Here is a 12985-nt window from a genome sequence, read left to right on the forward strand (position 1 = left end):
CATCCGCGGGCTGTAATTTAAAGTGATCCCTTGTTACCCTCTTGTTACGTGTAGTTACAGTGTAAGGAGTGGTCGAATTGTAAACAAATTTCAGGGGGGATGGTGTTGGGGTTTATCCCGTAGCTATTTTTACACAATGATTACAAAATTTGTCTAAAAAGGTTTTTATTTAATGAAAAATTAGCGTTATTAAACAAACTATTATTTTTAAGCTTTTTTTCCCTTCTGGGGCCTGAAATGGGGGAATTTTGGTCAATACTGCTAATTAAACAATATTTTGATAAATGTGTTTTTGTGCTGGCACCTTGGCTGGTTTAGGACTGTCATGGATAAATAAAGATGACAATAAAACCGCCAGTAGGTGGCAGCAAGTCCCTGTTTTAATAAATTAGTTATTGAATCATTCAAAAATGACGGAAACTTGCTTCAGTTTGTGCGCAGCTTGTTACAGTAGTGAGTTCTGATTGGCCTTATAAGTAGAGAATTGTAACATTTAATTTGCACGATAAGTTTTACATAATACACATTATTAATCTAAAGGGGATGGTGGTTTCACAGAGGGGATGCTTTTTGTCATTTTTTTTCCACCAGGGGGATGCCATCCCCCCTCAATTCGAGCCCTGCCTATATGCTAGTCCACCAGTCAAGACGGGCAGCAAATTCTAGCCTCATTGTTCATTGGATATAGTTGAATTGTCACTCATCTGCAATTAAACCAATTAATGTTGCAGTTTCAAAGCGGGTCCTGCCTTCTGAATAACGAACGCATCCATCAGGTGCTGCGCACCGTGCGATGCAAACGGCTTGGAGTTTGGTCTGTCAATGTGAAATTCTGAATAATTTTGAATATTCTAATATGTTACTGCTGTTGTATTTCATTTTTTAAATAATTTTAACCACATATTGTAGCCTACAACACATAAAATGTTAAACGGAATTTTTTTTTTACATTCATTTACATATATAGACTAAATGGTTATGTACTTTCTTAGACATACATTACATACATACAATTACATAAAACAAGACAGTAATGTCATATTTTAAGGAAGACAGATAGAGAGAGATGGTCCTCAGTGCAGAACACAAGATCCAGGAGGCGTGGTTGGATCCAGATCCAACTCCTCCCACCTTACATACACCTAAACCTACCTGTCTCCACCCCCTGATCCCTAAACCCACCCATCTCCACCCCTAAACCTACCCATCTCCACCCCCTAGATGTGGATCCAACCACGCCCCCTGGATCTTGTGTTCTGCAGTGAGGGGCTACTGGATAGAGATGCAAAATTTATATTAACTACTATCCTATCCTAAAGGATCATACCTAAAACTCTACAATCTATAGTTGAACCTCATTTTTCTGCATACTACACTAAACATTTGGTAAATGTTTTACTGAGAATTTGTGGCTTTTATTGATACATCTGAGGCTCCATGGGATGGGCAATGGGAGAAGGGTGTCAGCCATTTGAAAGTGTAGTCCCTGTAAACCAACATATGAGACGTTACGTGACTTTTAAAAACAATGAGCATATTTTGTGAATTTAATTCATATTTTTATAATCTTGAACATCTCATTGTGTGTGTAATTTATCTAAGGATGAGGGAACAACATGAGGACCTGTGGATTTTCTGCCCTTTTCTCTTCTGAAACTCTTCCTCGTCCACTGTCCACACCGCCCCTGTCCTCCCGTCCACCCGCACAAAGCATTTGTGGAGACTAAGATTGTGTCGCACAGCATTCTGAGAAAAGATTGAAACAGTTGTAACCAGAGAATATAATTTCTATTCATATGAAACAGGCCTATGGCGTTCAGTGAGATTATTCAGCATGATTTTATGCCAACAGCGGCACCATGTGGACATTAATATAATGTCCCAAAGTGTTTTGCGCTAATGTCAGGCCAATCTCAGGACCTCAGAAATAAACCTGCTCAAGACTGGAGCTTTTTTGTTTTAATTAAGCTAATTTCTATGGCATTAAATCAGACACACAAGCAAACCTCTCAGTCTCAAACAATATGATTACAAATATTATTGATAATTGAGTTTTGAACTGAACTGAAATGGGGCTGTCTCAGATCTGGAAACGATGGTTAGTTGGCAGTGTCAGCATGTATAGTACCTTCCATGTAGGAGAATTATGACGGAAATAGAAGAACATTCTTGTGAACCAGTTGTAAATTTCGTTTAGCGTCCGCTGTTTGTCTGGGGCTTCCAGGATTGACTGTAGGAATCAATGATTAATTATATATATATATATTTATTTATATATTACATATTTTTTATTTGAAAAATACAAGGATTTATTTAAAATTCAGAGTGAGCATCAGCAAAATGTATTAAAAATAAATATATAATAATTAATATGTATATATATATATATATAATATGTATTAAATATAATAAAATATGTATCAAATATGATATACTATATATACAATAAAGGCAAACAAAAGATGTGTACTTACCCATCTGATTAAGAAAGCATATGTATATGGAGGTCGTATATTGGCATATTTGTAGTATTCAACACTGCTGACAAAATCTGTAATTGCCAGAAAACCAAATTACTAAGAAGCAAAACATTGCACAATATTTTTGGTAATTGATCACAAACCCTCATATGTGCATTGTGCCTTAAGTATGTCGCTATGAGTTTTGCTGCAAGTGCAAAACGTACAGCCGTGTAACGGCTATGAGTCAGTCATTTTCGATAATATACTTGCGCAATACATCTAGCAAATGCAGAATTAAGGTTTTATAATAGACGGCCTATGAGAAAAACTCCAGCTGAGTACGTCTGAGCTACATTTGCTCCAGGCCTTAGGCTTCCTTTGTGGTCTGCTGGCATGCCAAGTGTGGCAACAGGAAACAAGCAATCTCACAGCTTCAACTGTAGTCATAGTGGTAGACCACCAACTTTCTACTGTCTGGCCAACAACATAAACTCATAAAGCGAAAGGAAGTAAGAATAAGATTCACACTGTAAACAGCAGTAGATTTTGACCTTTATTAATCTGTATATTTTCCAACCACTTCAGCGTCTGCATTTCAGTTTCACTTGATTGGATTTTTCTAATGACACTTCTTAGCTAGATTGTGTGTGGTTAGGGGCACAGCAAGATGTGTATTTTGGATTTAAGCAGGTTTTACCTGGCAGCAGGTGTGGTAGGGGTATGTGCCAGGGTTCCTGTCGTACTGGTGCTTCACTAGCTCTTTCTGTCTTGCCATTTGGCTCCCCCACCCGGGGCAAATTTTGTGCCAGCGGCCTCCACCAGCCTGTAGCAACTCCCTGAATGAGAACACACAAGAGAACACACCTACATATGAGAGCGATATTGAGCACAGATATGGTTTTCCGTAGACGTCTTAAGATACGACTTGTTCATCTGCACTTTCTATAAATTTACTGACGTTTCATGAAGTCACAAAAAGGAAATGTCGTGTTCACTGTGAGAATCGCTATATCTAGACGCTCTCATGAAACTTGTGGCAGTGTCAGAGTATTCTGAAGAGTCTTACGGTACGCGTCGAGATGCATTCAAACAGATGAAGGTGAAGTTGCATGGCGTGAAGTTTCTGCTTCTCCTGAATGAGCTGAAATCATCACATATAGCTTGTTAGAGCCAGTGGGTTTTCAAACCACTGTTACCAAGACGTTTGATTCTTTTGGGTTCACACTCAATGACTCAAAACCAATGAAACCATGATTCACTTTCTTGTGCCTCATTCATGATAACTGATGATGATCAATGATGCAAAGCGTGACTTGTGAAGGCAAACATAATTTATTTACTTACCCATCTGATTAAGAAAGCATATGTATATGGAGGTCGCAAGTTAGCATATTTGTAGTAATCAACACTGCTAACAAAATCTGTAATTGCCAGAAAGCCAAATTACTAAGCAAAACATTGTACAATAATTCTTGGAAATTGACCGCAAACACTCATATGTGCATTGTGCTTTAAGTATGTCGCTATGTGTTTTGCTGCAAGTGCAAAACATACAGCCGGGTAACGCTATGAGTCAGTCATTTTCGATAATATTCTTGCACAATGCATCTAGCAAATGCAAAATCGAGGTTTTATAATAGACGGCTTATGAGCAAAACTCCAGCTGAGAGCGTCTGAACTACATTTGGTCCAGATCTTAGGCTTCCTTTGTGGTCTCCATGCCAAGTGTGGCAACAGGAAGCAAGCAATCTCACAACTTCAACTGTAGTCATAGTGGTAGACCACCAACTTTCAACTATCTGGCCAACAACATAAACACATAAAGAGAAAGGAAGTAAGCATAAGATAAGTGTGACCTTCACACTGTAAACAGCGGTATAGATGGTGACCTTTATTCATATTTTTCAATGCCTTCAGCATCTGCATTTCAGTTCCACTTGATTGGATCTTTCTAGTTTAATGACACTTCTCAGCTAGGATGTGTGTGTTTAGAGGCACGGTAAGATGTGTATTTTGTATTTTAGCAGGTTTTACCTGGCAGCAGGTGTGGTGGGGGTATGTGCCAGGGTTCCTGTCGTACCGGCGCTACACTAGCTCTCTCTGTCCTGCTATCTGGCTCCCCCAACGGGGGAAACTTTAGTGCCAGCGGCCTCCACCAGCCTGTAGCAGCTCCCTGAATGGAAACACACAAGTCAGTCCTACATATGAGAGCGATATTGAGCACAGATATGGTTTCCCGTAGACATCTTGAGATGTGAAGGCTTGATCTGCACTTTCTATAAATTTACTGATGTTTTATGAAATCACAAAAAGGAAATGACGTGTTCACTGTGAGAATCGTTATTTCTAAACGCTCTCACGAAACTTCTGGCAGTGTCAAAGTGTATCCTGAAGAGTCTTACGGTACGTGTCGAGATGCATTCAAACAGCTGAAGGTGAAGCTGCATGGCGTGAAGTTTCTGCTTCTCCTGAATGAGCTGAAATCATCACATATAGCACGTTAGAGTCAGTGGGTTCTCAAACCACTTTTACCAAGACGTTTGATTCTTTTGGGTTCACACTGAATGACTCAAAACCAATGAAACCATGATTCACTTTCTTGTGCCTCATTCATGATAACTGATGATGATCAATGATGCAAAGCGTGACTTGTGTGTGCTGTCTGTAAGAGATTGTATCGCTGCTGTACCTGATTCTCCATGTGGCGTACCAGGTCTTGCTGAACTCGCCACTGTGCAATCGTTTTCTCATCTGTGCTGTGGTCTCGGTTTAGATGTCTAGATGGGTTGGGAATCAAAAGGTGTTTTCTAAAGTTTGAAAATGATTGATTCCAACAAGGAAGGCTTGCTGATGTTACTTTAGATAGTGAAAAACTTACCTCAGAAAATGAGTATAGCCTTCAAAGACTCTGTCACAGCCTGGCCAGCGACATTGTCCGTTTACAAAAAGAGAGCTGGGTCTCTGGATTTCTGACTCGACGGGGCTGAGGAGGACACATGAGGGACATCAAGATTCGTATTGATGAACACTGATGAACTTTTTTTTTCAGTGATAATTACCTGTGAGAATGAAAGCTGGGAGATTGTTTCCTGTGCTGGCTTGATCCAGCAACAGCTTCACTGTGACCTGTGTTTTTTCTTCTGTTCATGGTTGTTTGGTGGCTCTCATTTGCTAAAGAATACGGCAAAACAGTGCACACTTTCCAGTTATTATATTACATTGTTTTTAAATTAGTAAAATATACTATATAAATACATGTATATAATATATAAATAAATATATTTTTTAAAGTATCTCATTTAAATTAAATTGTATGTGTGTATGTATGTGTTTATATATAATTATTATATTAATTTGATAGTAAATATAGTATTTCTCTAAATATATAATATACTATATAAAAGTACGGTAACACTTTTAAAACCTTTATGTATAATGCATTATAAAAGTAGTTTTAATGCATTAATTATGCCTTGTAATACACCTTATAATGCATTGTACAATCTCATGAATAATTGTAACCACAGTTAATACATTATAACACTTATCAATTGATTGCTACACTACGCCTTTTAAATTCAGTTATAATTATTTACGACAAGTTATAATGTATTACAATGCACATAACGAATAATTATAATGCATTATACCCTTTAATAACCCTTTATAATGCATTATAAATAAAGGCTTTAAGTAAAGTGTTACCAAAATAACATATAAATATTATGAATATTACACTGCAGTTAGCCAATTAAAATATTCATATTGCTAGTAGTGGTCAAACATTTACATACAGTACCCCCTGCAGAATCTGCAAAATATTACAAATGAATAATAATTAATAACCATTGTTGTTGTTTGCAGATTTATTTGTGTGGTTAGCATTATTCACTTAGTATTAAATAAAAAATAACCTGGAATTTTAATGATCACTCTTTTTCGGAAAAATTAAAATTATTAACATTTTGCAGATTGTGTAAGTAAACATATAACCACAACAGTATTATATACAATATATCTACATTGTTAAACAGCACATCCTTCAGACAGAGTTTGTTTTGTTTTATTTTTTTGAAACCTTTTGAATTGAAACACTTAGATTGAATAAGTTATATGCAATAGCAGTTTTTGTGTTTTAAAATGCCTTTGCTCATCATAACGTGTACATATACGGAATATAATGACATCTCTGAGGATTTCACCACTTTGACTATGGCAAGGAAAAATGTGGAGTTTGAATAATTCATTGGAACACAAACCCTGAAGCAGGAGAGCTGTAGAGCGAAGTACAGACGGCCTGATCGGGCCAGCCGGAGAATTCTGAAACACCAGCTGAAGAAACTGCATCCGTTCCTCATCAGCAGCTCTCTGCACACAAACACACAGAGAATCGGGCCAACACAATAAAGACCATTCACCACATTTGTACTAGAGTTTATTAATGTATCTGGCATTGAGGATGAGAAAAAAAATTACAAACATTAAGAACAAATAAAATTGATATGTATATATTTGTAATATATCAGAAATATAATGCAGTTCACATAGCAAGAAAATTAAGAATTTTATTAGACAAAAGACTTCTATACATAAAATAATTTGGAATCTTCAGAAAATGCAGTCAGTGTATTTTATGCAAACAACCTACAAAGGGATGTCATTTTTTAAGGCATCGTTACAGAAAGTACCACAGAATGAAGCTCACTCACAGAACGCACTCCAGAAGAAAGATGTTCCACGCGCTGGGGTGAAAAGGATTCGTTTAACAGAGAGGGAGATGCGTCACGCTCTTCTTTTAGTGCTGGCTGTCGTTCATTTTCTCTCCGAGTTTTGTCACTCTCTCTCTCAGACTGAGGCATTCCTGAAGTCAAGTTTGACTTGTTTGAAAAACTGCAGATTGATGTACAGAGTTACATATTTACACATTACATTTTAATTTGACATAATGCATACTGTGGGAGAGACAATGAAACATTTAACTGAATGTTAGCTTCTTAAAGGGGTCATATGATGCTTTTTTAAAGATCATTATTTTGTGTATTTGGTGTAACAGAATATGTTGACATGCTTTAATGTTCAAAAAACACATTATTTTTCAAATACTGTACATTATTGTAGGTCCTCTATGCCCCGCCTCTCTCAAACGCTTCGTTTTCTACAAAGTCCCTCCTTCCGACAAGTGCAGTCTGCTCTGATTGGCCAGCTGACCCAGTGCATTGTGATTGGCCGAACACCGCAAGTACTCGTCGGAAATGTAACGCCCCTTACCATAATCGCGCGCTTCATCTTTCAAAATAAATGTAAAGACAGAGCCCGAAAGGGGAACAGAGTCGTGTGACAGACACAGTGATGAAGCTGGTATGTGTTTGTGATGTGACCCCCTGCTCTCTCTCGCTCTCTCTCTCTCTCGCGCTCTCTCTCTCTGGCTCTCTCTCTCTCTCACACACACACACATGCTCGCGCGCGCGCACACACACACACACACCTGATGCGCAAAACTCCGCATTTGAACAGTCAATAGCAAATACTTAAACTAATAACAAAACAGTAGCTGATTCAGAAGCGCCAGATTGTCACAGCAAAGTCAGAATTACCTCCTCTCCTAGGTTCACGAAACGGTCGTCCATAAAATGCATTGCTGTTCTGTTGTAAGTAATCTTAAAGATTCCTAAATGCATCTACTTTCGGAAGGCCAAATAAAGTGCTTTTGCTTTCGCCTAGAAACACACAGCGTCTCCCTGACATGGCTGCTTCAACACTAACTGCTGTTACTGAAACCACGCCTTCTTTCTTTGCATGCACATTTGGGCGGCATTATGCTAATATTTCCACATAGTGAGGTAGATATGTGGGGGCGTGTTAGAACGAGCCGTTTTAGGGGGGCGTGGCAGAGTCTTGAAAAACACATTTTCTTTATTTTTTTTTTAAATGAGGGATCTATAGTCACATGAATGCTTTTTGATTTGTGGAGTACAATATTGTACACCTTTGTTTATGTTCAGCTATTTCACTGTAATGGCAAAGAAAGGAACCTATATCCTAAACATAGGAGCCTGATAAAAACACTAATTTTAGAAGAAAATTTCAAACGGCATTTAGAGGCTTTTGCATCTGAACTCTTCATATATATATATATATATATATATATGTATACACACACACACACACACACACACAATATAAAAAATGCAAATGGGTATATAAAAAATATATATTTTAAGTAGAATATTTAATGAAGTATTTTACATTAATGACATGTTGAATATTATTAAGAAATGATATCAAATGTAATTTATACATTCTGTAAAAGTTTACCCCTTCTTACCCCCAGTAGTAGGGTAACATATATACATATATACACACACACATACACATACATACATACATATACATACACACACACACACATGCATATATATATTATACACAAACACACAAAGAAAAACAAGTAGATAGAATAGAAAAAATAGAAAGCTAGTGTTTGTTTGTTTTTTTTTGTTTTTTTTTAAATAAAAAATCAAAAAAGAAGATAAATATAGATAAAGTAGAATTAAAATAGAATAGAAAGTGCTAGAGTTAGAGGGTCAAATAAAGGTGGAACAGATGTGTTTTTAGTCGTTTCTTGAAGATGGTTAAGGAAGGAGCTGCTCGGATTGAGTTGGGCAGGTCATTCCACCAGGAGGGAACAGTTAATGAAAAAGTCAGTGAAAGTGATTTTGTGAGATGGCACAATAATACGTCATTCACTTGCAGAACGCAAGCTTCTAGAAGGCACATAACTCTGAAGTAATGAATTTAGGTAAATGGGTGCAGAGCCAGTGGTGGTTTTGTAGGCAAACATTAATGCCTTGAATTTAATGCAAGCAGCTACTGGTAGGGGCTTCAACAACTGAAAGCAAGGCAGTCTCGGTCGAATGTCCACTTCTGAAGCCAGATTGATTGCTGTCCATGAGGTTGTTCTGTGTGAGAAAGGCTGAGACTTGGTTGAACACAGCTTGTTCAAGTGTTTTTGCAATGAAAGGTGAAAGGGAAATCAGTCTGTAGTCCTCTAGAAGAGTTGGGTTAAGAGTGGGTTTCTTAAGAAGTGGGGTTATACGAGCCTGGTTAATGTTGAGGGAAAAACACCAGTGTGAAGGGATGTGTTAACGATGTGAGTGAGTGCAGGTACAACGGCAGGAGAAATGGCTTGAAGGAGATGAGATGGAATAGGATCAAGCGGACAAGTAGTAGGATGATTGGAAAGGATGAGTTTAGAGACTTCTGCCTCAGAGAGTGAAGAGAAGGATGAAAACGAGTGTATGTTTGCTGGTAAGATGTGTTTGACAGTTTGTGGTGTGGCAAATTGTGTTAAAACTATTATAAGTTTATAACTATAACTATAACTATATAAGTTCAAAGCACAAATTGTGCTTTAAACTTATTTCTAAATATGTTACAGTTTAAGGTAAATACAGATTGCTCTTCCTACCTCTTACCCTATAGTTTGAAATTTATTTTTTTCATTAAGTATCAGTCCACAGACTCCTTCACTACCTTCATGAATGTGTTCACCTGACATAAATTAGTTACATTTGTTGGAAATGTGTGCAAAAATGACAACACTTATATATACTATGCATACTATAGAGAAGGCAAAAGAAATACTGGCATCTCACAGAAAACCAAGAGGGAACAGAAGGATGGAGCTGGTATAATTACATGAAATTTGGCATGCATGTAAGGAATGCATGTCAAGTCCCCAGAAAAAGGCAACACGAGTGTTGCTTGAATGCAAACCCAAAACATGCGTGACATCTATCTGTCATACGAGACACAAACCTCTCCCACCTCTCAGGAAACCACAGACACACACTTTGCATTTTGCAAAAACATGCACGAAAGAAGCAAGCCAGGAACAGGATAAGGGATATAAAACAGCGATAGAATGCGGTCGGTGATGTTATTGAGCCTGAGTTGAGATCAGAGCATCTATAACAACAAAAGGATGTTTTCATGCACTCCTCTGCACTTTAAACAAACATCAAATGCAAGCAAACGTGAAAAGTTCTGTGAAAATTCTCTAAAAGCATTTTTAATTTGGTTTTCGTCTATTAAGAATAAAAACAAGAACAATTCCAATGCTCTCATTAATATTCCATTCGCTTTTCTAGACAATGTGTGGAGTGTCTGTCACTCTGTATGTAGTTTTGCTTCCAGGTTCACACCATTCAGCGATGGAATATTACTCACGCTTGATTATTTTCCCTCTTTTCACATACATGCAGTTTTTACCTGTCTCACAAGACAGAATCTAAGTGAAACTACATATAGGCATTAATATTTGTCAGCTACTTTCCATTCCATCTCTACCACATGAAAGTTGAAAAACTGAACTTTGTCAGTCTTTGTAAAATCAGGATGTCGCAAAGATTTGAGAAAAAAACAAACAAAATGACTCACAGTGACCATAAATTTATCTCTTTTATCCTCCCACTCTTATATTTCCGATGTTTGAGTATAGGCGTACATGCAATAAAGATAAACAGTAAATAATTTCAGTAATAACACTTGTATCATTGTATCATAATGTATAATAATTTGCTTTACAACAAAGTTCAAATATTATTTAGCAATGCAAAGCAAGTGTTCAAACAAAAAAAATTGATAATATTCCTATACTTTATACTGTTCATTAACACCAAATTAACATTTTCACAAGCAAATATGTCCCAGCATACATCTCATGTGCATGCGGTGATGTGAATTCAGATTTGAGTATCCATACAGATTTTTGATCATTTGGAAATACCATAATCCACAGCTGTCTCATCTAAGGCCTGCATGAAATACTTTGTCATCAAAGTTGTCATTAAATGACAGACAGTATTAAATCAAGCACATTTCAGAAACAAGTACTGTAAGTAAATATATACCAAGATGCAGCGTTCTGTACCTTGCGCCTTTGTAGTCAGTCGTTGTCTTCCTGTGCTGTTCTGTATAAAAACGAGAGTGAAAGGATCTTTATAGGATAAAAATGACAATCTGAAAAAAATCTAAAATCTCACAATCTAAAATCTCACATCAAAGGAATGAATGCAATGTTAGAATCTTCAATTTATATCAAAGGTCAAAGAACACATGCAGCAATATTATTCTTCCGTGAATAGCAAAGGACATACTTAAGACTAAAGACCATCTAACACGTCAGTCTGCAGAGGTTGAGCGCAAGTTTTCTTGTGGAAGATGAAAGGCATAACCACTGCAGTTCACTGGCAATTTAAAAAATGCTTTATGCTATGTTAAATGTTATGTTAGGTTATGTCTTTCTGTCCCCTTATATGTTTCACTGGGATACGTAAGCACAATATTAACTGGATAAAAAAATTGATGTTCTTTTTACATTTTAATATTATTGTGAGATTTAGAGACAAACTATTATTTACAGATTATTCATAGCTTTTTTTACATATGAAAAGAAATAATAAAAAATAATTTAATAGAATGTTGTGCTACTTTATAGCCTATGACATAATTACTGTCTTATTAGAATGGAAATTAAAACACCTGTTCAAAGCACAATTACAAGAAAAATCTCACAAATTAATTATAATATAGGATCTGATGATTTCACTATTTTTGAAAAGTGTGTTTTTTAAAGATTTTCTGAAATATATATATAAAGTTATATAATATAATATATCATGTAAAGTTATGTAATATATATATATAAATTCTAAATGATCTATGGTCATTATTTCCAGCTGCGACAAATACAAAAAAGGGTTTTTCAAAAATATGAGCAATAATTGTATCATGCAAAACATCAGTTAAGTTGAAGGACAATTAATAGTTTCCGCAGCGCTGTAGTGCATTTTAAGACTCACCTGAAGTTGCCACCTTCCCACATAGAATGTGTCATTGCCAGTAGTCAGTATCCAGCACTTATTTATACCCAGAAAATACTCTGTCATCACAAAGGAAATAGAAAGAAATGTTCCACAAACAACACAGTGAGGGTATTCATAAACAACACGCTCCAACGACCAGGTGCTTATACGGCATCAAACAGTGAATTTGTCAAAAGCATAATTTTTAAAGGAGTCCCAAACATTACTTTGCCATTGACGTTTAAGAGACGTTTATGTTTCCATTTAAGTTTCCAACATCTTTTGTGCATTGTTTTAAATATACAGTAAAATGATTTACATGATTTATGTGTTTGAAGGAGGAATTTGCATAAAATGTTTCTGTGTCATTACAAAAACAATTTTACTAATAATAATAACCATCATCATCATGAAGTCTCATGATCTTTATCATGCAACCAGAATATTAATAACAATTGCTCCCTGGAAATTACATAAATGATGACATAAAAACCAATGAATGATTAAATTATGATGAAATTATGCAGGTAATTCTATGTACATTACATGAAAAAATTCACTGTAACATTTTGTGCCACTTTTATAGGAAAATAAGTGAGAACCGTGAAGGCGAAATCATCACTTGTCATATGAAGAAAAGTATGCATTAACAGTTCC

The 12985-nt window shown here is 36.3% G+C and overlaps 1 protein-coding gene across 5 annotated transcripts; it reads right to left on the bottom strand.

The window, feature by feature from the left end:
* Nucleotides 1-1232: 1232 nt before the first annotated feature.
* On the bottom strand, nucleotides 1233-11663 carry foxp3b (forkhead box P3b). 5 transcript variants are annotated; one of them, XM_016542137.1, is made up of 13 exons: nucleotides 11621-11663; nucleotides 11395-11434; nucleotides 7172-7323; nucleotides 6722-6830; nucleotides 5522-5633; nucleotides 5341-5445; nucleotides 5152-5239; nucleotides 4865-4939; nucleotides 4497-4635; nucleotides 3807-3883; nucleotides 2129-2230; nucleotides 1625-1746; nucleotides 1233-1486 (listed from the first exon to the last, which is right to left on the bottom strand). In XM_016542137.1, the coding sequence occupies exons 3-13, from the start codon at nucleotides 7319-7321 to the stop codon at nucleotides 1396-1398; spliced, it is 1170 nt and encodes a 389-aa protein (XP_016397623.1). In that variant the 5' UTR covers nucleotides 7322-7323; nucleotides 11395-11434; nucleotides 11621-11663; the 3' UTR covers nucleotides 1233-1395. The 5 variants fall into 5 exon arrangements, with proteins under 5 accessions (XP_016397623.1, XP_016397625.1, XP_016397628.1 ...); XM_016542139.1 differs by having other exon boundaries at nucleotides 11375-11434; nucleotides 11621-11639; XM_016542142.1 differs by lacking the exon at nucleotides 3807-3883 and adding an exon at nucleotides 2475-2551 and having other exon boundaries at nucleotides 11522-11628.
* Between the last annotated feature and the right edge of the window lie 1322 nt (nucleotides 11664-12985).

Source organism: Sinocyclocheilus rhinocerous, unplaced genomic scaffold (assembly GCF_001515625.1).
Source record: "Sinocyclocheilus rhinocerous isolate Xijiao unplaced genomic scaffold, SAMN03320098_v1.1 scaffold1600, whole genome shotgun sequence".
Taxonomy (NCBI): Eukaryota; Metazoa; Chordata; class Actinopteri; order Cypriniformes; family Cyprinidae; genus Sinocyclocheilus; species Sinocyclocheilus rhinocerous.